At 48.2% G+C, this 17,177-nt stretch overlaps 1 protein-coding gene across 3 annotated transcripts in view; it reads right to left on the bottom strand.

Moving 5' to 3' along the window:
• TASOR2 (transcription activation suppressor family member 2) overlaps positions 1-16,801 on the bottom strand; it is a 40,823-nt gene extending 24,022 nt beyond the window's left edge. For 2 of the 3 annotated variants that reach the window (XM_082280326.1, XM_082280325.1), the window contains exons 1-5: positions 16,580-16,800; positions 9,773-9,918; positions 8,572-8,667; positions 7,659-7,731; positions 4,925-5,016 (exon numbers count right to left, since the gene is read on the bottom strand). In XM_082280326.1, coding sequence (XP_082136452.1) covers positions 4,925-5,016; positions 7,659-7,731; positions 8,572-8,667; positions 9,773-9,918; positions 16,580-16,622 — 450 coding nt within the window. In that variant the 5' untranslated portion in view covers positions 16,623-16,800. Of the gene's footprint in view, positions 1-4,924; positions 5,017-7,658; positions 7,732-8,571; positions 8,668-9,772; positions 9,919-16,579 lie in introns of all 3 variants that reach the window. The other variant, XM_082280327.1, reaches the window with a different exon arrangement.
• Positions 16,802-17,177: the final 376 nt, after the last annotated feature.

Here is a 17,177-nt window from a genome sequence, read left to right as displayed (position 1 = left end):
TCTGATTTCCCACCCAGCACAGCCAAGGGCACCAAAGGCTCCTTCAAAGAGGAATCTCCAGTCTCAGCAGGGGGGTTTTGGAAGCAGCTCCAGACAGCAGAAATCAGCAGGAAAGGGGAAAAAAAATCCCTAAAATTCCCAAAAATTCTGGAGAATGCATGGAAAAAGTGACTTTTTGAAGTCTGATTTCCCACCCAGCACAGCCAAGGGCACCAAAGGCTCCTTCAAAGAGGAATCTCCAATCTCAGGTGAATAAATGGGAGCAGAATGGATTTGGAAGCAGCTCCAGAGAGCAGAAATCAGCAGGAAAGGGGGAAAAAAATCCCTAAAATCCTAAAAAATTCCTGCAATTCCATAGAAAAAGTGACTTTTTGAAGTCTGATTTCCCACCCAGCACAGCCAAGGGCACCAAAGGCTCCTTCAAAGAGGAATCTCCAGTCTCAGCAGGGGGGTTTTGGAAGCAGCTCCAGAGAGCAGAAATCAGCAGGAAAGGGGGAAAAAAATCCCTAAAATTCCCAAAAATTCTGGAGAATGCAAGGAAAAAGTGACTTTTTGAAGTCTGATTTCCCAGCCAGCACAGCCAAGAGCACCAAAGGCTCCTTCAAAGAGGAATCTCCAGTCTCAGCAGGGGGGTTTTGGAAGCAGCTCCAGACAGCAGAAATCAGCAGGAAAGGGGGAAAAAAATCCCTAAAATCCCAAAAAATTCCTGCAATTCCATGGAAAAAGTGACTTTTTGAAGTCTGATTTCCCACCCAGCACAGCCAAGGGCACCAAAGGCTCCTTCAAAGAGGAATCTCCAGTCTCAGCAGGGGGGATTTGGAAGCAGCTCCAGAGAGCAGAAATCAGCAGGAAAGGGGGAAAAAAATCCCTAAAATTCCCAAAAATTCTGGAGAATGCATGGAAAAAGTGACTTTTTGAAGTCTGATTTCCCACCCAGCACAGCCAAGAGCACCAAAGGCTCCTTCAGAGAGGAATCTCCAATCTCAGGTGAATAAATGGGAGCAGAATGGATTTGGAAGCAGCTCCAGACAGCAGAAATCAGCAGGAAAGGGGGAAAAAATCCCTAAAATCCTAAAAAATTCCTGAAATTCCATGGAAAAAGTGACTTTTTGAAGTCTGATTTCCCACCCAGCACAGCCAAGGGCACCAAAGGCTCCTTCAAAGAGGAATCTCCAGTCTCAGAAGGGGGGATTTGGAAGCAGCTCCAGAGAGCAGAAATCAGCAGGAAAGGGGGAAAAAAATCCCTAAAATTCCCAAAAATTCTGGAGAATGCAAGGAAAAAGTGACTTTTTGAAGTCTGATTTCCCACCCAGCACAGCCAAGGGCACCAAAGGCTCCTTCAGAGAGGAATCTCCAGTCTCAGCAGGGGGGTTTTGGAAGCAGCTCCAGACAGCAGAAATCAGCAGGAAAGGGGGAAAAAAATCCCTAAAATTCCCCAAAATTCTGGAGAATGCAATGAAAAAGTGACTTTTTGAAGTCTGATTTCCCACCCAGCACAGCCAAGGGCACCAAAGGCTCCTTCAAAGAGGAATCTCCAGTCTCAGCAGGGGGGATTTGGAAGCAGCTCCAGAGAGCAGAAATCAGCAGGAAAGGGGGAAAAAATCCCTAAAATTCCCAAAAATTCTGGAGAATGCATGGAAAAAGTGACTCCATGGAGTCTGATTTCCCAGCCAGCACAGCCAAGGGCACCAAAGGCTCCTTCAGAGAGGAATCTCCAATCTCAGGAGAGTAAATGGGAGCAGAATGGATTTGGAAGCAGCTCCAGACAGCAGAAATCAGCAGGAAAGGGGGAAAAAAATCCCTAAAATCCCAAAAAATTCCTGCAATTCCATGGAAAAAGTGACTTTTTGAAGTCTGATTTCCCACCCAGCACAGCCAAGGGCACCAAAGGCTCCTTCAAAGAGGAATCTCCAGTCTCAGGAGAGTAAATGGGAGCAGAATGGATTTGGAAGCAGCTCCAGAGAGCAGAAATCAGCAGGAAAGGGGGAAAAAAAATCCCTAAAATTCCCAAAAATTCTGGAGAATGCATGGAAAAAGTGACTTTTTGAAGTCTGATTTCCCACCCAGCACAGCCAAGGGCACCAAAGGCTCCTTCAGAGAGGAATCTCCAGTCTCAGCAGGGGGGTTTTGGAAGCAGCTCCAGACAGCAGAAATCAGCAGGAAAGGGGGAAAAAAATCCCTAAAATTCCCAAAAATTCTGGAGAATGCAAGGAAAAAGTGACTTTTTGAAGTCTGATTTCCCACCCAGCACAGCCAAGGGCACCAAAGGCTCCTTCAAAGAGGAATCTCCAGTCTCAGCAGGGGGGATTTGGAAGCAGCTCCAGAGAGCAGAAATCAGCAGGAAAGGGGGAAAAAAATCCCTAAAATTCCCAAAAATTCTGGAGAATGCATGGAAAAAGTGACTTTTTGAAGTCTGATTTCCCAGCCAGCACAGCCAAGGGCACCAAAGGCTCCTTCAGAGAGGAATCTCCAATCTCAGGAGAGTAAATGGGAGCAGAATGGATTTGGAAGCACCTCCAGAGAGCAGAAATCAGCAGGAAAGGGGGAAAAAAATCCCTAAAATTCCCAAAAATTCTGGAGAATGCAAGGAAAAAGTGACTTTTTGAAGTCTGATTTCCCAGCCAGCACAGCCAAGAGCACCAAAGGCTCCTTCAAAGAGGAATCTCCAGTCTCAGCAGGGGGGTTTTGGAAGCAGCTCCAGACAGCAGAAATCAGCAGGAAAGGGGGAAAAAAATCCCTAAAATTCCCAAAAATTCCTGCAATTCCATGGAAAAAGTGACTTTTTGAAGTCTGATTTCCCACCCAGCACAGCCAAGGGCACCAAAGGCTCCTTCAGAGAGGAATCTCCAATCTCAGGTGAATAAATGGGAGCAGAATGGATTTGGAAGCAGCTGCAGAGAGCAGAAATCAGCAGGAAAGGGGGAAAAATCCCTAAAATCCCAAAAAATTCCTGCAATTCCATGGAAAAAGTGACTTTTTGAAGTCTGATTTCCCACCCAGCACAGCCAAGGGCACCAAAGGCTCCTTCAAAGAGGAATCTCCAGTCTCAGCAGGGGGGATTTGGAAGCAGCTCTAGAGAGCAGAAATCAGCAGGAAAGGGGGAAAAATCCCTAAAATCCCAAAAAATTCCTGCAATTCCATGGAAAAAGTGACTTTTTGAAGTCTGATTTCCCACCCAGCACAGCCAAGGGCACCAAAGGCTCCTTCAAAGAGGAATCTCCAGTCTCAGCAGGGGGGTTTTGGAAGCAGCTCCAGACAGCAGAAATCAGCAGGAAAGGGGAAAAAAATCCCTAAAATTCCCAAAAATTCTGGAGAATGCATGGAAAAAGTGACTCCATGGAGTCTGATTTCCCAGCCAGCACAGCCAAGGGCACCAAAGGCTCCTTCAGAGAGGAATCTCCAATCTCAGGAGAGTAAATGGGAGCAGAATGGATTTGGAAGCAGCTCCAGACAGCAGAAATCAGCAGGAAAGGGGGAAAAAAATCCCTAAAATCCCAAAAAATTCCTGCAATTCCATGGAAAAAGTGACTTTTTGAAGTCTGATTTCCCACCCAGCACAGCCAAGGGCACCAAAGGCTCCTTCAAAGAGGAATCTCCAGTCTCAGGAGAGTAAATGGGAGCAGAATGGATTTGGAAGCAGCTCCAGAGAGCAGAAATCAGCAGGAAAGGGGGAAAAAAAATCCCTAAAATTCCCCAAAATTCTGGAGAATGCATGGAAAAAGTGACTTTTTGAAGTCTGATTTCCCAGCCAGCACAGCCAAGGGCACCAAAGGCTCCTTCAAAGAGGAATCTCCAATCTCAGGTGAATAAATGGGAGCAGAATGGATTTGGAAGCAGCTCCAGAGAGCAGAAATCAGCAGGAAAGGGGGAAAAAAAAATCCCTAAAATTCCCAAAAATTCTGGAGAATGCATGGAAAAAGTGACTTTTTGAAGTCTGATTTCCCACCCAGCACAGCCAAGGGCACCAAAGGCTCCTTCAGAGAGGAATCTCCAATCTCAGGAGAGTAAATGGGAGCAGAATGGATTTGGAAGCAGCTCCAGAGAGCAGAAATCAGCAGGAAAGGGGGAAAAATCCCTAAAATCCTAAAAAAAATTCCTGCAATTCCATGGAAAAAGTGACTTTTTGAAGTCTGATTTCCCACCCAGCACAGCCAAGGGCACCAAAGGCTCCTTCAGAGAGGAATCTCCAATCTCAGGTGAATAAATGGGAGCAGAATGGATTTGGAAGCAGCTCCAGACAGCAGAAATCAGCAGGAAAGGGGGAAAAAAATCCCTAAAATCCCAAAAAATTCCTGCAATTCCATGGAAAAAGTGACTTTTTGAAGTCTGATTTCCCACCCAGCACAGCCAAGGGCACCAAAGGCTCCTTCAAAGAGGAATCTCCAGTCTCAGCAGGGGGGATTTGGAAGCAGCTCCAGAGAGCAGAAATCAGCAGGAAAGGGGGAAAAAAATCCCTAAAATTCCCCAAAATTCTGGAGAATGCAAGGAAAAAGTGACTTTTTGAAGTCTGATTTCCCAGCCAGCACAGCCAAGAGCACCAAAGGCTCCTTCAAAGAGGAATCTCCAGTCTCAGCAGGGGGGTTTTGGAAGCAGCTCCAGACAGCAGAAATCAGCAGGAAAGGGGGAAAAAAATCCCTAAAATCCCAAAAAATTCCAGCAATTCCATGGAAAAAGTGACTTTTTGAAGTCTGATTTCCCACCCAGCACAGCCAAGGGCACCAAAGGCTCCTTCAGAGAGGAATCTCCAATCTCAGGAGAGTAAATGGGAGCAGAATGGATTTGGAAGCAGCTCCAGACAGCAGAAATCAGCAGGAAAGGGGGAAAAATCCCTAAAATCCCAAAAAATTCCTGCAATTCCATAGAAAAAGTGACTTTTTGAAGTCTGATTTCCCAGCCAGCACAGCCAAGGGCACCAAGGTGTTACCTTGATCAGCTTGCAGATGACGATGTATCCCGATTTCCCGTGGTGCCAGGGCCTGGGATGGAGGCAATCCGCGTGCTTGGAGATGTAAACCCCTGGGAAAACCGAGCAGCAGAAAACAGGAGGTCAAGTACCTGTCACCCCATGGAGCTGTTCCCAAAAAAACCCCGGAAAAGAGGAGTCTCCACACGGCAGTGGGAATTCTCGGCAGCAGGAAGGGTGGAATTGCGACTCTTTCCCGGTTTTTGGGGTTTTTTTGGCTCTTTGCTGCTGGTTTCTGTTCGGAGGGAAGCGCACGGGGAAAGAGGGAATGGGATGCAAAGAGCCAGCAAAATCTTCAGCTCGCTGCAGCGGGAATATTCCCAGGAAATCAGGGATATTCCCAGAAATATTCCCAGGAATCAGAAAGATTCCCAGAAACATTCCCAGGAAATCAGGAATATTCCCAGGAAACCAGGAATATTCCCAGGAAACCAAAATATTCCCAGAAACATTCCCAGGAATCAGAAATATTCCCAGAAACATTCCCAGAAATCCAAAATATTCCCAGAAATCCAAAATATTCCCAGAAACATTCCCAGGAATCAGAAACATACCCAGAAAACCAGGAATATTCCCAGAAATCAGAAACATTCCCAGAAATCCAAAATATTCCCAGAAACATTCCCAGGAATCAGAAATACTCCCAGAAAATCAGGAATATTCCCATAAATCAGAAATATTCCTAGAAACATTCCCAAAAATCAGAAACATTCCCAGAAAATCAGAAATATTCCCAGAAATATTCCCAGGAATCAGAAAGATTCCCAGGAAATCAGGAATATTCTCAGGAATCAGAAACATTCCCAGAAAATCAGAAACATTCCCAGAAAATCAGAAATATTCCCAGAAACATTCCCAGAAATCAGAAATATTCCCAGGAATCAGAACTATTCCCAGAAACATTCCCAGGAATCAGAAATATTCCCAGGAATCAGAAACATTCCCAGAAACATTCCCAGGAATCAGAAAAATTCCCAGAAATATTCCCAGAAAATCAGGAATATTCCCAGAGAATCAGAAATATTCCCAGAGAATCAGAAAGTCCCAGAAATCAGAAACATTCCCAGAAATCAGAAACATTCCCAGAAACATTCCCAGGAAATCAGAAACATTCCCAGAAATATTCCCAGCAATCAGAAACATTCCCAGAAAATCAGGAACATACCCAGAAAATCAGAAATATTTCCAGAAACATTCCCAGGAATCAGAAATATTCCCAGAAATCAGAAACATTCCCAGAAACATTCCCAGGAAATCAGGAACACACCCAGAAAATCAGAAATATTCTCAGAAATATTCCCAGAAAATCAGAAATATTCCTAGAAATATTCCCAGAAAATCAGGAATATTCCCAGAGAATCAGAAAGTCCCAGAAATCAGAAACATTCCCAGAAATCAGAAATATTCCCAGAGACATTCCCAGAAAATCAGAAATATTCCCAGAAATCAGAAATATTCCCAGAAACATTCCCAGGAATCAGAAATATTCCCAGAAAATCAGAAATATTCCCAGAAACATTCCCAGGAAATCAGGAACATTCCCAGAAATCAGAAACATTCCCAGAAACATTCCCAGGAATCACAAATATTCCCAGAAATATTCCCAGAAAATCAGGAATATTCCCAGAGAATCAGAAAGTCCCAGAAAATCAGAAATATTCCCAGAAATCAGAAATATTCCCAGAGACATTCCCAGAAAATCAGAAATATTCCCAGAAATCAGAAATATTCCCAGAAACATTCCCAGGAAATCAGGAACATTCCCAGAAATCAGAAACATTCCCAGAAATCAGAAACATTCCCAGAAATATTCCCAGAAAATCAGGAATATTCCCAGAGAATCAGAAAGTCCCAGAAATCAGAAACATTCCCAGAAATCAGAAATATTCCCAGAGACATTCCCAGAAATCCAAAATATTCCAAGAAATATTCCCAGGAATCAGAAATATTCCCAGAAACATTCCCAGGAAATCAGGAACATTCCCAGAAATCAGAAACATTCCCAGAAACATTCCCAGGAATCACAAATATTCCCAGAAATATTCCCAGAAAATCAGGAATATTCCCAGAGAATCAGAAAGTCCCAGAAAATCAGAAATATTCCCAGAAACATTCCCAGGAAATCAGGAACATTCCCAGGAATCAGAAACATTCCCAGGAAATCAGGAACATTCCCAGGAATCAGCAATACCCCCAGAAACATTCCCAGGAAATCAGGAACATTCCCAGGAATCAGCAATACCCCCAGAAACATTCCCAGGAAATCAGGAACATTCCCAGGAATCAGCAATATCCCCAGAAACATTCCCAGGAAATCAGGAACATTCCCAGGAATCAGCAATATCCCCAGAAACATTCCCAGGAAATCAGGAACATTCCCAGGAAATCAGGAACATTCCCAGGAATCAGCAATATCCCCAGAAACATTCCCAGGAATCAGCGTGGGGCTGCCAGAGGCTGTTTCCAAAGGGAGGAAAAGCCCGGAAAGGCGAGCTGAAGGAACGGTGCCATTCCTTTGGGAAGATCCCATCCCCATCCGCTGGAAGGAGCAGGAAAATTGAGCATTTTCCAGGGATCTCTGCAGCAAAACCCGGGCGGTACCAGGAGCTTTGGCCTTTTGCCTCGGCTTTCCAAGGAGTGGCTATTCCTGGGATAGGAATGCTGGTTTTCCAGCTGGGAATTGTCGGGATTTTACCTTTGGCTGGGTCGCCCAGAGTGGAAATGGAGCTGCTGTTGACACGGAGGCCGCTCTGGCACACCTCCCTCGCCTTGGAGAGAACACAAACAGCTGCTCTGGGCACCTGTCCTTCCCCAGAGACCAAAATCCATCCCACAGAGGTTGGAAAAAGCCTGGAATGTGGTGTCAGGAAATGACTGATCCTTAGGATCCCCCCACCCCAAAGAATTGGGAGGTGAAGGAAAACTCAATGCAATATCCATAGGAAAAGGGGATGCTTTGGTTGGGATTTAAGAGGTTTCAGCCCAATTTGGGCCACTCTTATCCTCAAAGGCATCACCGAATTCCCTGGAGAATTCCCTGATTTTCACAAAATCCAAAGCATCCTTGTGGAAAGTGAGCAGGAATTATTTCATGACAGATCTTTCCTTGCCCAGCTACCAAAATCCAAGGAATTGGCCCCAAACCCACCTTCTCCTGTCACAAAAGTGCTTTTCTTTTCCAAGAGCTTTCCCCACTGGGGTTAGGTGGGATTTTAGGAAGGAGATTCCTGGCTGGGAGGGAGGGGAGGGGTTGGGATGGAATTCCCAGAGAAGCTGTGGCTGCCCCTGGATCCCTGGCAGTGTCCAAGGAAAGCTTGGAGCATGCTGGGATAGTGGGAGGTCACAGCAGGGATGGAATCAGATGGATTTTAATGCCCAACCCAAATAATTCCATGATAAATCCACTGGGACAAAGGGGCAACTCCTTTTTCTCCCTGCAAATCTCAACACGACCATTTCCATCCCTAAAACCTCCTGGGAGCTGCTCCCAGAGCGATTTCCAACAGGAATAACTCCGCTAACTCAAGCAGCAGATCTCCTGAGCTTCGATGGGATGGAAAACCAGGGATTTGGCCCCAAAGTTGAGCTGAAGAACCATTCCCGGTTACCTCCTCCTCCTTATCGAACAGCAGGAACGCAAAGGTCTCCTGGAGCTCCTCCTGGCTGTATCCAGCAGCTTCCTTGGCTCGGGCAAAAGCCTTGAGCTGCAAAAAACACCCTGAGTTTCGTTCTGGTGGCACTGCAGGGATGCGGGGCCGGGACTGAGCGGCCCAAACATCTCCAGCAGGGCCAGGGAGCTGCTGGATCAGCTCCTGCACCCTCAGGAAAAACGTCGGGAGAGCAAAGGGAGCTGGAGCTGATGCCGAGTTTCAGGGCTTAGTAAAGAAGTTGGAGAAGGATGGGGTTTCTGAAAGGTTCGGGGATAAGGAAAGAACAATCTTATCACTGCTTTGGCTTCCTTTGGTTTTTCAACTCGCAGGCAAATCAAGAAATGAGTTGATTCGGGATTATCCCAGATTTAGGCAGGATTTTAACTCTTCTCCAGGCTGTTGCAAGAAGGCTGGAGAGGGACTCGGGACAAGGGATGGAGGGACAGGACACAGGGAATGGATTTAAACTGACACAGGGATCTCGGGAAGGAATTCCCGCCTGGGAGGGTGGGGAGGGGCTGGAACAGAATTCCCAGAGAAGCTGGGCTGCCCCATCCCTGGGAGTTTTCCAGGCCAGGTTGGAGCACCCTGGGATAGTGGGAAGTGTCCCTGGCCATGGAATGGGGTTGGAGTTGGATGTTTTTTAAGGTCCCTTCCAACCCAAACCATTCTGTGATCCCAAAATTTTTTAAATCCGATTTAATCCATGACAACCAGAGTGGCGATTTCCATTCCCAGAGAACACAGCCTGTTTTCCATGCCAATAAAAGTGGGAATGTGGGGATGAAGGGATTTTAAAAGAGGTCCAGGGAGCTGGGAGATAAAAAAAGGGTTAAAGTGGTGCCTGCATGGGTAAAGGCAGAGAAATCCCAAAAATCTGCCTTGAGGTCATGCAGCAGAAATCCAGCCCAGGGAAGCTCTCCTGATAAGGGGAATTCACCCAATTCCAAAGGCTGCTCAGGGAATGTTGAGCACCACTGCCTGAAAGGATTTTTTATTCCTGATTGGGATCGGATTGAAAGGTTCCCGGAGCCGGGAATCGCAAAAGGGGCTCTGTGAGGCAAAGGAAGCACCGAGCCATTAAAAAATCAGCGATTCCAGAGATGTGCAGTTCCCAAAAAATCCCTTTTCCCAAGCTGCCGGCACCAGCCAGCCTTACCTCACTCAGGAAAAGGTCGTTTTCCACCAGGATCGCCTGGCTGTACTGGAAACCATCGTGGGAGGTGGAGTCCAAGTAGGAGCTCTGCAGCACGGCCACCGCCCTCTGCAAGAGGGAACTGGGCTCCTCCGACTCGGCAGGAAAACCTGCAGGGAGAAAGGGAAAACCAGCTGGAAATATTCCCTTTGGGAATTGCCACCCCACTGCGAGGCCTCACGATCAGGTGGTGCAAGAGTGGGGTTTGCTGCCATCCAAATCCCGAATTTTTGGAAGTTTAAATGCCCTTTTGGCAAGAGGGATCCGAGCTCCTTGTTGATCCCTGGGTTTTCCCTTTCCAACAGAAAGGAAAAACGAATCTGTGGCAACTGCCAGAAGCAAAAGAAATCTTAAATTTATAAATTTATAGTGATGAATGGAATTTATTAGTGAGATTCCAGATCCCAAACTGGGGGTTTGAGTCCTGCTTTTAAGGGTGAGTTTTAATAAATTTTTGTCTCTTCCTCCCCTCAGTTAAAAAGCAAAGAGAAGAAAAATCCATTCCCTGTGTCCCTCGTTATTCCTCTCAAATTATTCCAGGATAAAAAAAAGGATCTCATTTAAGGAACAGGGAAAAGAAGCTAAAACTGGGTGTATTAAACTCACTCTTTAAGCCAGGCTGCACTTGGAGGTTTAGCAGGGAAAAGGAAAGGAAAAGACAATTCCAGACAAGGAAAAAACGCGGAGGGATCTGAAAATGATCCAAGAAAAACACGGCTGGTGAGGATGGAAACTTGGAGCGCACAAAGGAAAAGTCTTTAAAGAACTTTTGCCTGGTTTAAACCTTTTTTTGGGTCTTTTGTGCCCTCTTTAATTCACTTTTTACACTTCCCACTTTCAGGTGGTGCCTCTGGAATTACAGGGACTAGGGAAAAGAAGCAGATTAAGAGCAGGAAAATGGGAAACAAAGAGATTTTCCAGATGTTTTTCAGCATCATCTCTTTGTGCCTAACGAGGAGAGGAAAAGTTCATTTTGCTCTTTTCTCTTTCGCTTCTCTTCCTGTGTTCCCCAGAAGCAGCCAGAGCTTGGATTTCTCCATGGAAATCATGGAATTAAGTCCCAGCTCAGCTCTAAGGACCAAACACAACCTTATTTTTTTTGTTGTTTTTGTTTTTTTTTTTTTTTTTCTTCCTGGAGCACCACAACTTTTTCTGGGAAGCATCAGATATTTTCAGGAATAAAACTTAAAAATCAACAACCAAAAACCTGGGAATCTCTTGGAAATACATCCCCCCCCAAAAAAAATCCGGGGATTTTGCAGCTGATCACTCCAATATTTTTATTCCTCCGTGCAGCTGAAAAATGAAAGTCCAGAAAGAGGGAAAAAAAATTAATTAATTAATGAGGGAAAACAATCCCTGGGCAGCCAGCCCAGGCGGCTGCACCCCGCACTTCCCTCCCAGACTGAGGTGGGATGTGTCCTGATCCTAAGGAAAACCTCATTCCCTGAAGAAATCCCAAATCCTGGCACATCCCAGGGCAGGAGCAGAAGGTCCTTGACTGGCTCTGCGCAGCCTCGGAGAGGTGAAAGTGAAAGTGCCCGAGCCAGAAGGAAAAGTGAAAGTGCCCGTTCCCCTGGGAGAAGCTTGGGAATGGCACTGGATCCACGTGGAGAGCTCAGGGAATGAGAAACCTGGGAATGGCACTGGATCCATGTGGAGAGCTCAGGGAATGAGAAACCTGGGAATGGCACTGGATCCACGTGGAGAGCTCAGGGAATGAGAAACCTGGGAATGGCACTGGATCCACGTGGAGAGCTCAGGGAATGAGAAACCTGGGAATGGCACTGGATCCACGTGGAGAGCTCAGGGAATGAGAAACCTGGGAATGGCACTGGATCCACGTGGAGAGCTCAGGGAATGAGAAACCTGGGAATGGCACTGGATCCACGTGGAGAGCTCAGGGAATGGGATCAGACAGCATGGATGGCATGGGGCTGATGGCTGGAGATGGGGATTATCCCTGCCCTGACATCCTTGGGAATTCACAGCTTGTCCTGGTGAATTCCCACCCTTTCAGCATGGAATTCAATCCTGGCACCTCTGCAGCTCCCAGCATCCGTTCCCAATCCAGGGAAAGCTCAGCTTTCCCTCCTGCTGTGCAGAAATCATCCTCCAAGGGTTTGTATTCCTTGGAATTCTGCTGATCTGCTGCTTGCTCCTCCTTTCCCAGATTGAAAGCGGCTCCTGTGACCTTTCCTCCCACAGATATCCCGGCCTGCTAAATCCAGCCCGAGGGAATGTGCTCCATGAGCAGATATCCATGGATCAGCCATCTCCTGGGAGCTCCACTCCCCAGTTCAGGCCTCCTGTCAGGAGGGGTAGCTGAGGCCATGGACTTCCCAAAACCGGGATTTTCCTTTGGCTCATCCCTTTCCCTGTGACCTCTGGATGGCCTCACCACTCTGCAAGTTCCAAGGAAGTTTGCTCAGCCCTCCCCCTCTCCAACCAGATTTTCCTGGCTTGATCCCAGCGTTAGAATGAGCTGGAATTCTGGACATGAGCAGCAGGATCGGCTCTGGCACCACCACGTATTTGGGGTAAATCCGGGAGCTTTATGTCCTGATTTGAGTATCCCAAAAAATTCATGTTCCTCCAGAGGTTCCTTAGGATCATCTTCCCAAATCCTTCTGAAATCCACTTCCCCTCTACTTTTTACAACCTCCCGTCCCGTTTTCCTTCTTTCCCTGTAGGAGATCTCCCAGAAAAAACAGAGTTTCCCCCTGGCTGATCCTGGATTTTTCCTTGTCCAACTGAGATCCAGAGACTTTTCCTTCTCCAACTGATCCCCCTCTTGGGAGCTGTTTGCTGAGTGTCCTACTGGGAACACCTCCCGTAACAGGAGGTTTTAGGAAAAATTGGATATTAGGAAAAATCTCTCCCTCAAAAGCATTGGAAGGGGTTGCCCTGGGCAGATTTAAAAGCCGGACGTGGCACCTGGGGACACGGATCAGTGGTGGCCTTGGCAGGGCTGGGAATGGTGGGATTGGATCTTTGAGGGTTTTTCCAACATCAACAACTCCGGGATTCCACTTTCCCAACTCTTCCTTCCTGTTTTTCCCAGCCCAGGACATGGAGAATCATTTAAACCCTGGATTTGTTGGTGGCTGAACCACAGGATAACGGATCCAACCTAACCCTGCCCCAAAACTGGTGGGATTCTCCATGTTGGGAATGGGATGGATTGGCATCAGAGCAGGCTCATCCTTCCTCAACAAAACCTCTGGAATAAACTGGGCTGATGGAAGCACCCATGTGGTTCCCAGAGGTTTTGCCCCAGGATGCTGCAGATGAGGAATAGAAAATAACCCAAAACTGCAAAGATTCCACCTTTTCCTCTGGAAGCCACAAATGGAGGTTCCATGAGTTTGCAGGATGCAGCTCCACGCTCCTAAATTAATCCTCCTTGGCCTTAAACCTGGGAATTACATCCTGGTTTGGGGTGGGATCATTTCTTTCGCTGTATCTAAAACACCTCAGTGAGCTCAGCTGGCTGCTGCTGAGCAAACCCAGGTGCTGGATTGGATTTTAAATTCCCTTTGGGATCAAAAAACCTGGGAATGAGGATGCAGAGGCTGCAGGATGCTCTCCAGGGCCTGATGGGATTTATTCAGATGGTTTTTAGGTGATGCAGGGAACTTCTGGCATCTTTTCAGGGCAGCAACTGCTCTGCAACCTCCAAAGAGCTGCACTCGAGCTCTGCCAGGTCGGATTTGATCTCCCAGCAATATCCAAAGGCATCCCATTGGATGGGCAGGGAATATTATCAGTTTCCTCACAGGAAGGGAAGGTTATGTTCCTGCATTATGTTTAAAAAAACCCCACCTCTTTGTGTCATCAAAAATTGCAGCAAAACTCGGAGAGTTTCAATCTCTGCCCCAAATTCCCACCCGGAGGTGGCTCCGGCAAAGGAATTGCAAAGGGAATGTTGAATCCCAGGAGGGAAAAGCTGGCAAGATCCAGAGTCACAGAGATGATGGAGCCTCTTTTCTGGCACTAGCAGATGGAAAAATTAAGGGAGAAAACCTCAAGTTGCACCTTGGGAGGTCCAGGCTGGATAAGAAGTTGGAATTTTCCCTCTGGAAAAGGACAGGTCCCCATCCCTGGCTGGACAAAGCTGCCCCACTCTGAAGCTGCTGAAAAATCTCCTCAGGGTAGGAATCCTCCATCTAAAATCCTTCCAAGTGCCATTTCTTGGATTTCAAGGGCTCCCTCCTGCTCCTTTCAGCTGCTCACAAAGCTGAGAATGTGGTTTTGACACATTTCCCTCATTAATTCATAAAGAGCAGCTCTGGCTGCCTTTTATCTCTGCAGTTTTTATCCCCCCAACCCCAATTCTGTCACCTCACCCAGGGCTAGCCCGTGCTGTGGGTTCACTCAGTGACACCTGACTCTGCCCAAGCCATCAGCACAGGAATTTTGGCACTTGGACAACCAAAAAGCAACATTTTTGTTTGCAAAATCACCCAATTCAGTGATTTTCCATGGCGCTGCGATGACCTGAGAGAGGCAGCCTTGGGAGAGCACCAGTGTTAGGAACAAGCTCCCTGAGGCGGAGCGATTCCCTTTGGGAAAAGGGGAAAAACCCAAACAAACCCCTGCCCCCACACACATTCCCTAGGAACCCTTCAGCTGTGGAAATCACACCCTTGAAATCCCCAATAAAAACAACCAAAGCACTCAAATCCAAACATTCCCTCAGAATTAGTGGGGGCTCGCCATCAAAAAAAACACCCCTCCCAGATTAGGCAAAAGTAGAATTGGTCCCCAAAAAAATCAACGTTTCACTTTCTGCTCTCTAACGGATTCTAACTAAGAACAAGGAATTGGTCACTTTGGGAAGTGCCAGAGTGACCAGCAGATATTTTACGTAATAAAATCGTCCCATTCCATTTGGATCCCCCAAAAAGGTGGTGGCTACACAAATCCTCATCCCAAAACGCCTCCTCCTCCCCTCCTGGCACAGCCTGGGGCTGTAAGGAAGAAACTCAGCAAACTGCAGCAGAAAATAAAGGCAAAGAGGTTATTTTTAATCCAGGTTGGTTCAGCAATTCTTGCATGGGTTTGCAAGAGTTGTGCCAACACAGCTCCAAGGTGGGGTGTGGATTCTAGGGAGTATTGGGGGTGAAGATCTGGGTATGGGGAATATTCAAGCTGGCTCTGCTGCTGCCAAAAACTGCAGGTTTAAGAGGTACACTGAAAATAAATAAACCAAATTAGAACATAAAACCAGTTTCAGAGCCACGTAACAGCCTCTGGTCCAAGACAAGTTCTTATGGTTCTTATCAGGGAAGAAAAGAATTTCTGAAATTCTCTGACAACGATTTTTTGGCTGGAAAACAACAATTTCTGCGAAATCAGACATTTCCTTAACAACAGAACTCATATAAAAAACTCCTTCTAGAGCAGACCAGTGATTTCCAGATTCAACCACAGCAGAGCCTTTTCAGTACCTGTCACTTATGAACACCAAAACAAGTGTGGAGCTGCACTAAGAAATATCCATTTTTATCAAAGACTTGGGGTAAATCCATGAGCTTTATGTCCTGACTTTGAGCATCCCAAAAAAGCAGAGCTTCACCCAGCACCTCCTACATCCATGATGAGCACCAAACCATGGATCATTCTGGATCACCACAGGCTTTCTGGTGTATTTTTTATTAAAATTAACTTTGTTCCCACGGAGCAAGGACCATATTTTATAACTATTTTTGTGCCATCCAACCTCCTGCTTGTTTCATGTATCGCAGATTAAATCCCCTTAAAGAGTGCAGACCTAGAGCTGGGCAAGCTCTGCCCCAATCCAAATCTTTATGAGATAATCTAAGGACAATCTGGGATTAGAATTGTGCAAGACCGGAGCAGAAATGTATTTTTCTCCCCTTATAAGGCCAAACTTCAGCCGTGCAGCTGCTCCAAGTGGGGAGCAAAGAGGCCTCCAGCCCCTCCAGGAAGGGATCAGCACTGATCCATGCTGCTCGTATTCCCAAATCCCACTCCTGAAGGGCACCTACATCACCCAGCACGGCTCCCCAAGGTGTGTCCAAGCAGCACCGTGGCTTTTCCCAGCTGCTCAGGCCTTGGGATCAGGCACCGGCGCGTGCGGGAGCTCGGAAAAGCCAACGTGTCCCCGGTGAACCACAAAATTTCAAAACCAGCTGGTTCCTACGTGTCCCAGGCTTCCAGGAGCTCGCGGTCGAGGCCTCATCGACCTCCCCCTGGGAGTAATGGGCACAGGAGAGGGGCAAAGGCGGCGTGGCCTCTCCTCTCCTTCCCCAGGGAAAGGCGGGATGGAGCCGGGAACCCTTTGCTCCCCAGGGAAGGGCGGGATGAAGCCGGTAAATCGTCTTCTCCCCAGGGAAAGGTGGGAGGGAGCAGTAACCCTCTGCTTCCCAGGGAAGGGGGGGATGGGGCCAGTAAAGCACCCCCCCCCCACATCTCCCAGGGCAGGGCGGGATGGAGCCGGGAACTCTCTTCTCCTTAAGGAAGGGCGGGATGGAGCCGGTCGCCTTCCCCTCTCCCAGGGAAGAGCGAGATGGAGCCAGTAATCCCCCCCTCCCAGAGAAGGGCTGGATGGAGCCGGTCGCCTTCCCCTCTCCCAAGGAAAGGCGGGATGGAGCCGATAACCTCCTCCTCCCAAGAAAGGGCTGGATGAAGCCGGTCGCCTTCCCCCCTCCCAAGGAAGAGCGGGATGGAGCCGGTAACCACCTCCCCACTCCCAGCGAAGGGCGCGATGGAGCCGCCCGCCCTCTCCCCTCGGCCCCCGCTCACCCGTGCCCGGCTCGCTGCTCTCCCGGCGCCGCCGCTCGCCCATGGCCGGGGCTCGCTCGGGGCCGTCCACTCAGGCCACCCTCATGGCCGCCCCGCCCGGCCCCCGGCGCGGCCCCGCTACCGGGCCGGCGGCATGAGGCGGTGCGGGGCGGCCGCCGCCATCCGCCGGCCTCAGGAAGTGGAAGGACGGGGCGGGCGGGGGAGGGGAGAGGGAAGGAGGGGACGAGGGGCGGGAGCGGCGGGGAAAAAAACAGAAAGTGAAAACTGAACCGGAAAGAGAGCGAGGGGCCGCCCGCGGGTTTTCCTCTTCCCGCGGTCACCGGCCTTGCTTGGTCATGGCCGGCTTTTCCTCTTCCCGCGGTCACCGGTCCTGGCTGCCCGTGCCCGGCTTTTCCTCTTCCGTGCCGTCCCTCAGACTGCTCCCTCATTGTGAACTCCTGGCTCGGCCATCAGTGTTTGCTCTTGGTGTGGATCTTGCCCCAGTCCTGTCTCGACCTCCTCCTTGATCACCTCAGCCCTTCCATGCCTGACTTGAGCTCTTCCCACTGCCCCTTCCCTCATCCCCTCACATCATGGCGAGAGACCTTTTCTGACCTCA

Source organism: Coloeus monedula (assembly GCF_965178545.1).
Source record: "Coloeus monedula genome assembly, chromosome: 4".
Lineage (NCBI taxonomy): Eukaryota > Metazoa > Chordata > Aves > Passeriformes > Corvidae > Coloeus > Coloeus monedula.
Note: the sequence above shows the minus strand (reverse complement) of the source record. Positions and strands in the feature narration are given on the sequence as shown.